This window comes from Molothrus ater, chromosome 3 (assembly GCF_012460135.2).
Source record: "Molothrus ater isolate BHLD 08-10-18 breed brown headed cowbird chromosome 3, BPBGC_Mater_1.1, whole genome shotgun sequence".
NCBI classification, from domain to species: Eukaryota; Metazoa; Chordata; class Aves; order Passeriformes; family Icteridae; genus Molothrus; species Molothrus ater.
The window spans coordinates 64765231-64780691 of NC_050480.2; the positions used below are offsets into that span (position 1 = coordinate 64765231).

The following is a 15461-nucleotide window of genomic DNA, read 5'->3' on the forward strand; positions in this document are numbered from 1 at the left end:
TTTGTACAGCACCCATCTTCTTTATGCCACTTTGCAGGATACTAGACTTTACATTAGCAGGCGAGAGGATGGTACTTTCACATTATGCAAAATTTTATCATATGTGTTGTTAAAAATCACCCCCTTTTATTTACCTAAGGGAAATCTGAATGTATTTTCCTTTTTGCACTCTCATGATGTTATTTATGGTACCACGCTTCCAAGTAGAAGATAGATCTGTGTCTTACTAGATAGACACTGAAGTCTGGCATGGTGTCAGACCCAAAGCTGTACTATAGCACATCTCATTGTGATTTTTGGTTTTTTAGACATGTGAATCTTGGCCAAATTAGAGCAAGTTTTCACCAAAAAAAAAGTGGATGGCGTCACTCAGCCTCCACACCAATTCAGTATTGAGGTCTCACTGAAAGCCCTAAAACGGGCTCTGTTGATGGGAGATCCCCATTAAAACTACAAGAATTATTAAGTGACATAAGTCTAATACTCACTGCTGCTTCTCCATAACACAGACACTCACCTAAACTTACCTAAAATTGATAGAAATTAAATCTGAAGGAGCACATTACCTATTAGCAACATGGATTATGTCTGCCAGATTTCCCCAGTAACTCACTCACCAGTACAGGAAAGATCCTCATCTGTCTCTAAGTATGAGGCAAAACATGGGTTTATTTTTGCTGTTCAGAGCAGTAAGATTTTTGTATTAGCTGTACAACAGCCCAATATTATCACACAGCAAGGCAGAATGAAATATAGCAGAAGTACGGGGGCTGAAAGAAGGAAATCAATGGGTATTTAAAACACCATTTAGTTGATTTACCTATGGCATGAAGCACTGCCGTTTAAAAATCTCTCATGGAGATGTCTCTTCTCCAAATAAATGCCTGTACTGAGGAGATTATTTACTAAACGGCTTTTAAATGCTGCCATTAAAAGCAACACATTAAAATCAATTAAAAGGTTTTATAAAAACACCAATCTTCTTTTTCATTTCCTAAGCTCTTGACATCATCATTTCACCCTTTCGTACTCCTGCTAAAGCCAACGAGGTGCTCTTTCCCAACTCAAATAGCACAGAAGGAACCATATTCTAGCTATTACAACAAAATCTTGTTCTAGGCACCAATCAGTTGCTCCCAGGTAGGGGAGTGGGTGGGTGTATCTGGGGCACTTTCTTTTAACTTTAGGGCTCTCCTGCATAACACAAATTTACCTTGTGTATGTGTTGGGAGGAAGTAGACTGACTCTCATCAAGTAGAATTTGTCAAAGATTTTTGATTCTCCCAAAAGACAAGAGTGACCTATCAATTTGGGAGTGGAATGCATCCCATCTAACTTAAGTCTTAAAAGCAAAAAATACTTCTAAGGTCACTTCTCACTCTTCCACAAAGAAGAGGGGAAGGCACACGTGTTTATTAAAAATGCACCTAAAGTCAGAGCTTAGAGTACATAAATTTAAAACAAAAAAAAAAAATCACACTGGCAATTTGTCAATGAAAATTATTCAGCTGTCAGCACTTTCCAGCTTACATGAATAACTCATGTTCCTGATTGTGACAAGTCTCCTTCAGGTAGCTGAACTTGCTTAGGTGAAAAACACAACATTTGCATCAAGAAGAAAAGATGTTAAAACTGATGGCTGCAACACAGCTGGCGTATTGAGATAGCAAAAAAAAAAAATGGAACTTTCCTTTACACTTATTTCTTCTCCACCTTTTTTTTGCTTTGGCAAACCTTTGGGGAACTAAAGTGTTCCTCTTCTCTTCCAGCATGAAGACATATACTCTACACAACAGTTCTATATCTACAACAGAAATATGTCTACAAGGAAAACTTCCCAAGTGTCCTCTATCCATCAGCACCATGAGGCTGAAGGTCAAAGCATCATGGATTCAGGCCCTACAACAGTGAGGGGAAAAAAAGAAAGAACAAAAAGGGAAGGAAAGAAATAATACAAGCTCTGTGTTATTTTTCTGCTTAGCACATGAAAAAGAAGCAGCCAGAAAAGGCTCAAAGGAATAAAATTTAAAATTCCATTTAAATCTCAAACTAATTTAAGAGTTCCACTTGCAAACCTCAGAAAATCGTTGTGTGTTGAGAGTTGGTGTGGTAATTTGAAAGACATGCAATTCTCCATTCATAGCCAAGCAGTTGGATTGTCTGCTTTGGAAGAAAAATTCCACTCATTCACAGCCTTGGAGCACAACTGGGGCTTCCATAAGAAATAATAATTAGAGTAGGGAAAGTGAGATCTCAAGACGGTGCTTCTCTGCTAATTCAGTCAAATTTCACCCATTTGTTCTAGATGCAATATTTGCTCACAGGCTGGTGGCAAAGAAACACATACCTCATACTCAGTTCATTTGTTGTTTGGCTACAAGGATATTACCATTGTTTCACATTTGTGTTTGGGAGTAAAAAAAAAAAACCCAAACAACACACTACTTTTTGTCTGGTAGGTTGCTGGGGTCTTTTTTAATCTTTCAAAGCAGCCATAAAATGCTGTTTCACTTCCTCATGCAGCAGGTCTCTGCTATGTTTCTGCTTCCCAATGCTTGTAACTCTGTGGAAAACTCCTCAAGGGCCCCCAAGTTCATGCAGTGTTTTGTGACGATACATTACTTTAACACAAGTGATTTAAAACGTGTGAAAAATGCCAATCACTTGTTTTTTAAAATTTTAAAAGTTTAATGATAATAAAATGGTCATAAAAATAGCAATATTATTAGAGGAAGAATAATTTGGACAATTTGAATTAGGATAATATGAGACAATAGAAACAAAGAGTTATGGACATCCGGGTACCTTTTCTGGGCAACATAAGCCCGAAAAAGGACACACGTTAACAGACGATTAACCCTTAAAAAAAATCCTGTTGCATATTCATACATCTCATACATGATGCATAAATTCCATTCAAACACAGGATTCTGTCTGGTCATCGACAACTTCTTCCTCTGAATCCTAACAGCCTCTTTAGGCCTGAGTGAGGCGGGAAGAAGTTCGTTTCTTCTGATAAGAGGGCAATAAATTCTTTTTCTCTGCAAGATTTAAGTGTCCTGTGGCTACTATCTCGCTGCAGGTTCTTTCTTTAAAAAAAAAGGATCTTACCTAGCATAGTTTCTATTTTAACATTTTGTTACAACCTAAAACTATATCTAACACACTACTTAAGAAAATTAATACAGCATAACTTTCTAGCATAACACATATAATATTTATTTTAATGTTTAAGAAAAGCCAATCATAAAACACGCATTTTTCACAAAGCCCCAAAGTGATCCGAAGAGGCAACTTCCCAGCGGCTCCGACTGGGAGGCAAAGGGCCGGGGCAGCGGAGTTTGGCGGCGGCCTGGATGCGCTTGCACAAAGGCACCACCGCGGCTCTTTCAGGCGGGGATTTCTCAATGAACCCAGCGCATTCCAGGCGCCGCTCCCCGCGTTGCCGGGCGCCCATTGAGGCTTTCAGCGCCGCTCAGGTGCCACCAAGGAGGGCACCGGGGCACTTCAAAGGGGGGCAGTGCAGCACCGCCCTTCTTTTGAAATGAGCTGGGAAAAATGCGTACTGTAGGGCTGGCTTTTCGCAAGTACTAAAATGAATGTATATGTCTTGTGTTAGAAAGTTATGCTGTATTAATTTTCTTAAGTGGTGTGTTAAATACAGTTTTGGGTTATAACAAAATGTTAAAATAGAAACTATGCTAGGTAAGATACTTTTTTTTTAAAGAAAGGACCCGCAGCGAGATAGCAGCCACCTAAATCTTTCAGAGAAAAAGAATTTATTGCCCTCTTACCAGAAGAAACGAACTTCTTCCTGCTTCGCTCAGGCTTGACAACATCGTCAGAATTAAAAGGAAGAAGTTGATGATGATCAGACAGAATCCTGTGTTTGAATGGAATTTATGCATCATGTATGAGATGTATGAATGTGCAACAGGTTATTGTTTTTAAGGGTTAATCGTCTGTTAACATGGGTCCTTTTGCAGGCTTATGCTGCCCAGAAAAAGGTACCCAGACGTCCGTAACTCTTTGTTTCTGCTGTTTCACATTATCCTAATCCAAGTTGTCCAAATTATTATTACTCTAATTGTATTGCTATTTTTATAACCATTTTATTACTATTAAACTTTTAAAATTTTAAAAACAAGTGATTGGGTTTTTCACATAAACCATTAAAAATAAACATATTTTTATGTTTAAAAATATTAAAATATTTTAAGGTCCATGTGTTCAGTACTCAGCACATTAGCTGTGTTTCAGTACTCCTCAATCTGTCAGATTTTAAATAGTGTCTCTTTGTATGCAACAGAAGGGGTTAACACACAAACCAGAAAGATGTAACTGAAGAGAATTAGGCTTAAACTGACTGACACTGACCTTTGAAGCAGCGACTGACTGTCGGAAGTTCCCACTTTGTGGACTAATGGTTAAGTGGTGAGATAGATAGTTAGCTAACCTTGCTCCCATGTATGAAAAATTTGGGACAGATGTGGCCATGTTCTCTCTCCCAGCCAGCAGCACCTGCCCAGGGCAGCCCCGCTCTGCTCCCCGGCAAAGCCCTGCAGGGGAGGCCAGCCCGGGCTGGGATGACACCCTGGTCCCCATCACTGCTCCAGGGGAAGGGCGAGGACAGGGGACAACCAGAGCCCACAGCGCAGGGTCTGGTGCCTGCCCGTGCACAGGGTGACAACCCACACTCCTGTGCCAAGGGAAACAGAATGGCACGCCACAGCCACATTTAGACCTGATGCTTCTTATACAGATCCTTCATCCCTCTCTTTAATAACCCTCAAATGTCAGTTTTGACAAAGAGCTATCGATATCAGAGCTACAAGGGATGTGTTATATCATCTGTACCTCTCTCTTCCTCTCATCAGCAGAGAATTATTTCCTCCAAATGGGTTTGGGAGGGCTTTCTGTGATTTAGTTTGGATGATACATCTTCTTCTGAAAGATTAGTCCACATACAAATAGACATCTCCATCGAATCCTGCTTTCTACTACCTAGTTTTTGTATCTATCCTGCTAGTTCTAATTGTCTTTTTTGAGATGCTCCAAAAGCCTTCTGCTACAGCACAGAAAGAAATAAGACTTTCAGATTTTGTCCCTTAAAAATAAGTAGCACATAAGGTCGGTTAGTACATGTTCTTTCGCATCCTTCAGTGTCCCTACCAGAAAAATGTGCTCTTTTTTTCTAAGAGCACAGAGAGCTGGGGCTTCACAGAAAAAATGATATCACAAAAACTTCTAGTGAAGAGAGCAAGGAAAAAAGTTAATTAAAAACTAAGGAGCTTTGGGGGGCTAAATCAATCTTTGACATACTGGAGGGTACAAATCTCTTTCAATACATTTTGGGGCTAATTTTTATTCTAGATCAGCCACCAAAATTCAACTCAAAATAAGGAGAAGTAATATTTTATTTAGGAAGTTAATAAATCTTGTGTTAAACTTATTACTATAGCACATGGTGAACAGGCAAATTTTGTGGTGAAGCTAGTTTTTGTGAGTATGCCACACCACCTCACACAGAAATCAAGACACTTGGGAATTGTATTCTGATTTTTTACCTTCTTCAGACACCACATAAGATGGAAGTGTTGATTTTTCCAAGCTCTGTAGGGCCAAACACTGGAAGTTTCACTACAAACACGTGCTTTTTCTAACCTGCTCTTTATTTTCTATATGCCGAACCATGATCTTTATTTTCTATATGCTGAAGACAACCTTTTTCAAATATTTAAAGCTAAAATTTCAGGTTCATTAACTGCAGTTAACATGAATTTGCCAACTCCTGTCTTTTTGTTCAAACAACAGTCTGCCGAAAATTTCTGTAACCTGAAATCTGAATCCCAATCTAGCTTATCTGGGCTTATGAATACACATGTTAGTCTATCATATCACAGCCAGACCACTGCATTTGTAGATGGTTATTTCCCTCTGACAAGGGAGAAAATTGTGTTCCATCTCTGAAGCAGTAAAGATAACAATGCCTCAGAGATGTGGAGCTGAGTCATGGAACAGAGGTTTCCACAAGTTAAGGAGGATGTGGATGTGTTGCAAAGTAGGCAAAAAAATGCTCTTGCAGACGCATCTGGATCTGAGGCTGGACAAAAACCTTCTGTCCAGGTTTGTTTCACTGTTACCGGGTCAACTTTAAAATGTAAAAGCTCTAGAATACTAGAATGCTCATAGAATACTCTCAATTTGACTTCTGTTGAGAGGGTACCTTCTACTTAAAACCATGGAGGTCATTGTGGCAAGCAATTCCAGTGGCAAGAAAACTGCAGGAAGGCAGTGAAGCTGTCAGCAGAATGGCTTTTCCCGGTTTTGGGGTGGAACCATGTGCATTTATGTGGTCAGTTAAAGCAATGAATATTTCAGATTAAATCCTAGAATACCTACCCAGCTGAGCCCACTACTAATTTAAAAAGTCATAGCAGTCAAGGGATAATTGTATATAATCAGGCCATGCCAGCAAACAAGAAGGCAGCTTATTTACAGAGACTATTATGTTGGCAAGAAAGAAAGCATTACCAAAATTAAACTGATAGAGAACTTGATGCCAGTATTATACATAATTCAACAGCATCCCAATTACATTGCCCTTTCATGTTTTTCTGAGCTTGTAGTGAGAGATAGAAGAGACTCTTCCATATCTGTGCCATGGCCTTTCTAGCCTCTTGCTCTCCTTGCCAGCCAGTATTTACAATACAAATTAGAAGCATCTATAAATATCTTTCCTGCTTTTTTGTTTGGTTTTTTTTTTTCATTAAATAGTCCAAATCTCCTGATGAAGGGCTAGTGTTTGCATCCCAGGGGGAAAACCAGCAGCAAACCTAGAAAATGCCTTGCTCAAAAGGCAGGGACTGCATGTCAGAACATGGGTTAAAACTAAAGCTTTTTTTCTTTGTTCATACTTCTGCATTGTAATTATCCCATTACAGCATTAATCTTTCCAGCTACAAATAGCTGATTTTATGTATGCCCTTGCTATGTTAAAACTGCTCTTCCACAAGAGGAGATGCTGTGCCTCACCAGATTTTCTCTGCAGCTGGAAGATCCACAGCCCAGAGCAGACCAAGCCAGAACAGGAGTGCAAAGCCCTGCAGGTGATGACAAGTGAGGCTGCTGCCACACAGATATCATTTGCAATCCAATGGTCGCCACATCAGACACTTTCCATTGCAAAAAATCAAACCTTAATGTAAGTTTGCTTTTATTTCAATTAGACACGTTGCTTTTATAGGACATTCTAAACAGATTAAAGCCACGGGAAAACAGACCCAGCTCACTTCTGCTTCTCAGAGCCCCTTCAAGCCAACACATTTAAATAGGGCCAAACAACTCCATGAGAGCCCAAAGAAGTTGAGGGAAAGATCACAGGCTAGTGACTCCTCCCAGCAGGCACCAAAAGCCACTGTGCTATTTCTGTCTCAGAACCCTGAAGTACTTTCCCCAAGAGACCTGAGCATCTGACCCTTGCCTAAGAATATCTTCCTCTGAGAGAAGGGCAATAAAAAGAGGCAGCCAGGCTGGGGAGAAGAAAGAAGGGGAAGCTGCAGGTGAAGGGAACAGCAGCCACACAGGGAGCAGGGGAAAAGGGACAACTAACTAGTGCTTCACAAAAGACAAAGAATTAAAAGGACAAAGATAAAATAAAATTGTTTCCCAGGGCAGATGGATCTGGCACAATGCTGCTAAAGCCACCCTGAAGGAGCAGAGCAGGGCCATGGCTGGCAGCAGTGACACAAGTGGCAGCAGCAGCTCCTGCCATGCACGATGGTGGCTCCTGTCAGATGTCCAGTGGCCCTAAAGTGTTGAGAACCCAGGGGTTTTAGTAGTGAGAACTCAGGGGGTATCAAACAAGGGCAAGTTTCTTCTTGCATTGCCAGCAGAGGTAAAGAAGCAGCTGTCTGTCATTCTGCTGGGTTTCAAGGTCCTGCAGCTGGAGAGCACTCTCAGCTTTCTGCCATGGCAGCATCTCCTCCCAGCCCCCAGGTACAGTCCCACTGGGACACAGAGGAATGTCACCCAAGAAAAGCCCCAAGAACCCAGCCCACCATTTCCACAAATGGGGGAGTCCTGGCACTGCAGTGGATGCAGGAAGAGGAAAAGAAGGTTCAGGACTTCTGAAGGATACACAGTGATGGCTGAACAGGATGCACTGCACAACAGCAGAGCCTGTAATCACATTGATGTACTCAAGGCAAGCACTGCTCACATACACAGGGCTGCCTGAAGCAAGAACCCCATTGTAATATTACATTGCATTAAAGGGGGAAAAACCCAAACAAACACATTGTATTGGAATAAAATTAAAAGATACTGGCTTGAACTGAGTTTCATGGGAAAAATGGAGCAAGAGGCTAATAGTTTAATAGTCCTGGCAGCAGTGTGGGTGTGGGCATACTCTAGTTCACGACTTTGGATCATCACAATGCAGAGCCACTACACATATGACAGAACTGAAACCTTTTCTGTCTCACATCCCCGGCAAGCCAATTCCAGATGCCAAGATGGGGCTCTGACTGTCAATGGCAAGGGAAGGCCAGAGGATGCTTTTTTTTTCTCTGAATAGTACCTCCAGGGCTATTAGTAAGTTGAACAGGTACTACATCAAAAACACCACCCTGGGGCCTTTCACAGTCCTCTGCTGACCAGGAAGAATGTAGTCTTGAGAAAAGGTTTTCCACCATGAAAAGGAAGGAAGGGAGTGTACTGCTATTTAACTGGTTCTTGTTCTTCCACACAGGAAAGCTGATCCTGGAGGATACAAACTGAATAAACAAGACCTTAGCCTGCAGGCCTTGAGCAGCAATCCTGCACACTTCCAGTTTAAAACTCTTTGATAAGAGAAAGAAGTAATGGCTGCAGAGCCATAGACTGGGGGTTAGGTCCATTTCAGTTGCTTCTCTGGCTTGACCTGAAAGTTCTGAACAATTGCACATATTTGCCATATACAAGATGGAACACAACTACTTCTTCAGCCATGGCTTAATTATCAACAGTAGTACCTGATACTCCTCAAGTACTGAAATTACAAATGAAAAGCAAGCCAATATTACACACCTATGATGGCAGATGGCACATTCATGTCTCTGTGACCAGTGGGACAAAATTAGTCACCCAAAACTAGGATACATAGCATGCACTGAATGTATACAGCTATTAATATTTTTGATAATCAAAGTTACCTAATCTATTTTAGCACATTTGATTCTGATGTGACATACCAAACAATACCAACATCTTGCCCACTGTCTCCAGTAAAAGCAGTTGTAAGTTTCCTCAGACATATATACTGTGTATATGAATGTGTTTGTATCAAGGTGACATTCATTAAAAAAAGAGAGACTGCGCTGAATTGCACCTTTCCTTTTGTTTTAAGGTTAAGAGAGAATATTGTGCATTTGATAACTTATCCCTTTAAACTTGTTTCCCTTCATGGGGCTTAATTTTGTTTTTTTTTTTTTTTTTTGTTCTTCCCTGAGAAGGAATATTAAAGGTAACAGAGACTTTAGTGCCTTCAAGGAAGAAAATAAACTTGTCAAACTTCTGGACATATTTTTCCAACCATTCTAATAATGTACTGAGGGAGTTAGGACTGTCTTTCCAATGAAAAGGGCTTTAACCTACAAGAAGACTTTTAAGAATATTTGCATTCACTGCTGTTGAGTTTTCTGGACTAATGACAGGGGAAACATCTATTTCTCTCCCCTTACCTTGGCAAACAGGCAAATACAGAGTACGGTCTTGCAGTAGGTTGAGACACCACAGTAATTCCCTGTCCCTCTTTTTTAAGGTACAAAGAAAAGCCAAAGACATATACATTAATTGCCTAGTGCAAACCTTCCAGTAAAAACAAACACAAAAGAGTCCATGCACACCTCTTGAAGACTATACTACTTACATTTCCCAGGCACGCACAATCTGCTGGTCACATGAAGATTACATGCACAGAGCTGGAAGGCACCACATCCCTGTCTATTTTACAGTTGTTCTTCAGAAAAAAATCATGTTTCATCATGCTCAGGAAAGTGAAAGCCAGTCTAAAAGCATATACCAAGTTATTCTTGCTTTTTTTACAAGTAGGAAGCAGAAAACCTCTCCATCCCATTTTTGAGGGTAAAAGCAAATAAAAGTGCCTGAGGAGCAGCTTTAACTAGTCTTTCAGGCAATTTACAGGGATCTGTCGTCGGCACCAGCCCTTAAAAGACGCGATTAATTGTCATAGCAACCAGGGCATGGAACCACACGCACTTGGGCTGGGATACAGGGACAGCAGTGTGCCCTCTTACCCACACACGCATCTCAAAAGGGTACCGGGCTCCTCGAGGGGCTTCATTGTTTGGGCACAGTTAATCCTCTATAATAGACACTCTTAACCAGGCATGGGGGACTCTCCCCTCACTCCCCCTTCCTTTACAGGAAATATTGAAACCATGGTGCTGCTGTGGCTGTGGAGGGAGGCTGCATGTCGGGGGAGGAGGAGGAAAGGAGAGAGTTGGACAGGCAAAGGAAACAAAACTGGGGATTATCGTGTACTTTGAGGTCCAGCTAGGAATTCATCTTAAGAACTGACATACCACTTTTTCCTGCATTGATAACATATTTTCTTTACTCCCACCGTAAGTCTTTCGTCTTCTTTCCCTCTTTCAGAACAACACCATCACTGAGTTTATAAAAACAGACAATGTGGTTATAGCACAGCACACCTGCAAGCTAGTTCATTGTCTATCTCTGCCTACATAAGATCAGAGCCATGGTCATCAGGAAACCCCAAAACAACAAGAAGCAGGTCCTTCCCTACATGATAACTTATTTTTATGCCACAGAAGCATACCTGAACACAGACAGACAAAGTAAGTTTTTGTTGTGTTGCATTTCTCTACTCCCAACAAATGGGATTCAAACACTGGCAGAATTTACCTGAAAGCTTCTTCCCTAGCTTTCTGCACATTCATTTTGGTATCAAAACACAAATGGCTGTATAATGCCCTGTAGCAACGTTGCGGGGTTTGGTGGTATTTCTTGCGTGGTTTTGCTTTTTGGGGGTTTGTTTTGGTTTTTTTTTTTCCAGGGGTGAGAAGGGTGATGTGTTGTTATTTTGTTTTCTTTAAAAATCGACAGAGCCTGTGCTCCTACTAATAGACACCTTCCCAGTCTGAAGATGATCACTCCCTTTTCCTTCTTACCTATGCTTTTGGTGCTCCAAATACAAAAAAGCTTTGCTTGCTGCAGGAGAGAAGAAGTTGTTGTGAACTGATACTTTGGAACTCTATACAACAGTATTGCAAGTGAAAATACAACAGCTAGGAGGACACTGGATCAATTTGGGAAGCAGGACTAACAGAGAAATGCTTCCAGAAAACTATCTATGTCAATACAATATTGTGACCATTCCCCAGGTGGCCAAGTTGGTGGATACCTTGCTCTTAAAGAATTATTTTGGTAACTGAAGTTACAGGATTGCAGATCAGAGGCAGTTTTGGGAAAGCTTGTGCATGGCTGCTGGCTCCAGGAAGAAAGGGGTCAGGGAATGGCAATAAGCTCCAAGATCACATCAGCCAAATAAAAACAGCAATTCACACTATAGCAGAATGCTATCATACATCACATGCCATCATGGAAAGGGAGACAATCCAGTTCAGTGGCCACCAATTTTGGCCACTGCTGATTGGGCTATCTTTCTAGTCAGCCACAGCAAAGAAGTCACTGCACACCTTGGCAGGGAGGCAGAAGTGAGTCACAAAGCACACAGGAGCACTGCTGCACACCAGATATAATGATGACCTGCTGAACATGTGCCTGCTCTTTTATTTACTGTGAAAAAGAACCTATTTTGTGGATAAGGCTCCCCTTCCATTTTCTATCAACAGGGAAACACAGAGCACGCTTACACTGAGGTTTTTCACAAATGCTTATCCTCACTGATCTCAGCCTTGCCTAAAAACAAATAAATTTAACCTGTAACAAAAAAGACTTGGGCTGTATCACACCTCCACCATCACCTCCAACAGCAAGTACTTACACATCTAACAGCACACATTTTTCCACCACCCCATTCAGAATCACACTACCTGAATCTCTGGCAACCTTCTTTTTCCTCTCTGCGTATACTCACACCTCTTTCCCCCTACCTGAGAGAGGAATTGGCTACTGCTGATTGTTTACCAGCTGTCAATAGCCAACAGGTCTCACATGTGTTCATTTCATCAGGAACATCACACTAAGGTTTGCAACAAGAAGGCAGGAGGAAGCTGAGGACTTTCGCAGTAAGTAGTTAGCTCAGGCATGATATTACAATACAGATGAGCCAAATAAAAAGCTTGAGGTCATAGAAAGGTATACTTTCCTTTCCTTCTTTCTAGTTTCTTTTACTTCCTATCCCTGTTTTCCTCACCTCCTCTGCCCTTGCTCCTCTCTGCTCCCTGCTCACAGCCTCTTTCCTTCCATCATCAGTCAAGGCACTAGTTTAATCAAAAGTTAGCGCCAAAAACCCATCTGTGATTTTAGTGATCTGCCTGTGACAGAAACCAGACGTGGCTTAGCAAAAGCAGAAGGAGTAATTTGGCCAGGACAGGGAAGAGACAGAAGTGCAACCTCCTTTGGCAGCTCATGATGTTCTGTTATGAGCAAACTCATTCCTCAGCCTTAGCTCATGTTCATCCTACCTAGCTCTGTAAAAGGACTGAGAAGTTGAACCTTCACATGAGGTAACTTATGACCTTCTCTTAATAATTTCTAGATATCAATGAAGGAGTGATGGATTTGGAAATGGTTTCTTCCCTCCACCACTGCTTCTATTTTTTTAACAGTCTCCTAGTAAACCAAATCAATATGTATGCATGTGCATTATTCATATAGTGCACATATTCACATTGTAAGTATCTCAAATAATAGGTCAAGATGCAAATCTCAGAAATTATTACAAGCCAGTCTCTAGCACATTCTTAGCTTTGTCCCTTTTGTTAGCAGAGTTTCACACACAACACGATGAGCTTCAGCTCTTCAGCAAATGGTTGCTCTCTGCTGCCATACACATCTCCAAGGAAAGCAGTGTAACTTGTCTTTGGAGGCAGGAAAAAGGGTTAGCTCACTAGCACACTTTCTAAGCTCTGTGGTGGCAACACCTTTTGTGTCTGGGTAGCATGGCTTGTGGGACCACCTCCAGTGTCAGGAGAATTCCAACTGCCCCAGACTCCACTATGTACCAGCCTCAGAGTCTGTGTGTGTGTAGCCACATGATAAAAAACTACACTGGAGATAAGATCCATCTGGAAACACAAACCAACAATGGCAGAAACTTTTCTCCATTTTTATCCCATTTTTTTTTCCTATCTGAATCAAACCACCAACCTGTTTTTCAATGGTACCATGCAAACAGTTCCATCAGAAAAACAAATGGGGGAAGAAGCTAGGTAGGGTCAAGAATAAGAACAAGAAGATAGGAGTGGAGCAAAGAGCTCTTCTGCCACCTGCCAGAGCCTCATTCTGCAGCCCCAAATTCACCTAACACTGCTTTCAGTCCCAGGACACTTCAGGTGCTCTTGGGAAGCTTCTTGTATTTTGAGAGAATGTACCTGAGGTAAGTTAGATGCTTTGGAAAGGCCGTCTGTTCCTCATCTCCCAATGCCTACGTGTATTGCACACATTAATCATTTTGCTTCTTGGCAAAGTTTGCCCATAAAGTTTCAGAGAAGCACTATAGTAACTGCAAACCAGATGTTTCTGAGTACTATGCTCTGTTTTATAGCACTGTGTAGCATTTCACAAGCATTAACTAATCAACAACTCTTCCAGGTAGTAGTTAAGTCCCCATTTTACAGGTGCTGAACCAGACCCAGAGAGGTTGAGAGATTCACCCAGGGCCAAAAAACCAATTGGTGTCCTATTCTAGACTGTAAATCAGAAGCTACTGTATGTAACTTCTCTCCAAGACCTTACAACACAGTATTTCCCCTCATCTGCTGCTGCAGTACAGCTTCTCCTGAAAACAAAGCCTACCCCTCCCTGTCCTGCACTGCACACATTGGTAAAGCTGCATTTTGTCCACCAGCTGTCCTGTAGCTTTTAGTCTTGCACAGTCAGGATGACACAAATCATCCTGCTCTGGCTTTGTCCCAAACCCCACAGCTGGGTCAGGCAGATGGTATTCATAGAGCAACTCACCACTTTTTTGACTCTGATGCCTACTTATATGATATTTTTTGGGGTGATTTTTTCCTCCTTTATCACCTGGCTGATCCTTTTGTGCATGCTGTGTTCTTTATCAGACTTGAGCTTTTAATGTCCAGTTACTGCAGTGGTGCACAAGCAGCAGCTACAGCAGCAACAGTTAAATACAAACCAAAAATTGGTCAGATAAGAAGCATACTCAGTGAATCCAGCAACTTTAACTGGAAAATAAGAAAGAAAGACTGTCTGGAGAAGAGTGAGTTTTACAGAGTTTCACCTCACAGATCACTGGATGAAACATTATCTCTGTGTTGTATATGCAGCTGCTGGAGATTTGTCTGCATAAATGTCTGGTGAGCTGCTTAGAATTGCATTTAAAGGCTGGGCTGAGACCAAACAGTCTCTGCAATTCTCTTCCTGAGAGTTACAGAACATTTCTGGTCCATCCAGAGGAAGGAAGGACATTATCCCCAAGCACCACTGGAGCTGTGATGGGAATAGAAATGCCAGTGTTAGGACTGTCTGAAGACTTGTCTCTCCCTGCCATCAGTGCTGTCTACCAGTCTTGAATTGCAGCAGGGGCAGAAGGGATCAAACAGCTTTCTTACTCCATATTTCTTCTGGACCCCACTTCTTTTACTTCCCACCATGAGCTTTCCCCAGCTCAAGCTCTGGGAGCAAGTGAATGAGCTCCACATCAGTTGCCCATTTCAGCTGTTCTTTGCAACTGCTCCTCAGCCAAACACTGCTGCTTCTGAGAGATAAATGCACGCATGGCCGCTGCTCAAAGGGAAACATGCAAATACAGCACATTTGGCAGGCAGCTTAGGAGAAGTTACATTTGTACCTTTGTTCCCTCTCCCTCTTTGGGCCTGCCACATGGAACAGCAGCCAAAATGCATCTCAAAGATTAGGTCTGGTCTCAGAGCCCTGATTTTGCACACCTAAGTTACTGCCAGACTCAATGATTGAGTATGATCATGACTCACTTGAAGCTTTATGCTTGGCATTTCGTTCAAACAAGTGCCCAGATAAATGGAAAAAATAATTATTAAAGGCAAAGAAAAAAGACAAATTTAAAATTGTTGGAGTGTAATGCTTCACAATAAATGGCAGCTAAATACTCTTGAGTGTAACACTGTTTTGGATGTTAGTAAGAACATTCATAAATGAGGAAAGAAATTGGTATTGATTCTGTGGGCTCATGTCTCAATACATCTATAGGTTGTAATGTAGGGATAAATCTAATAAATTAATCTGGCTGAGTAATAATAAGTTCCATT

At 41.4% G+C, this 15461-nt stretch overlaps 1 protein-coding gene across 2 annotated transcripts in view; it reads right to left on the reverse strand.

Annotated features, from left to right (window-relative positions):
* Positions 1 to 15461, reverse strand: part of SLC35F1 (solute carrier family 35 member F1) — a 225431-nt gene that overhangs the window by 198609 nt on the left and 11361 nt on the right. The window contains exon 1 of one of the 2 annotated variants that reach the window (XM_054514297.1): positions 9911 to 9952. The exons of the other annotated variant lie outside the window; for it this stretch is intronic. Coding sequence (XP_054370272.1) covers positions 9911 to 9912 — 2 coding nt within the window. The 5' untranslated portion in view covers positions 9913 to 9952. Of the gene's footprint in view, positions 1 to 9910; positions 9953 to 15461 lie in introns of those variants that run through there. 2 annotated transcript variants of the gene reach the window in all.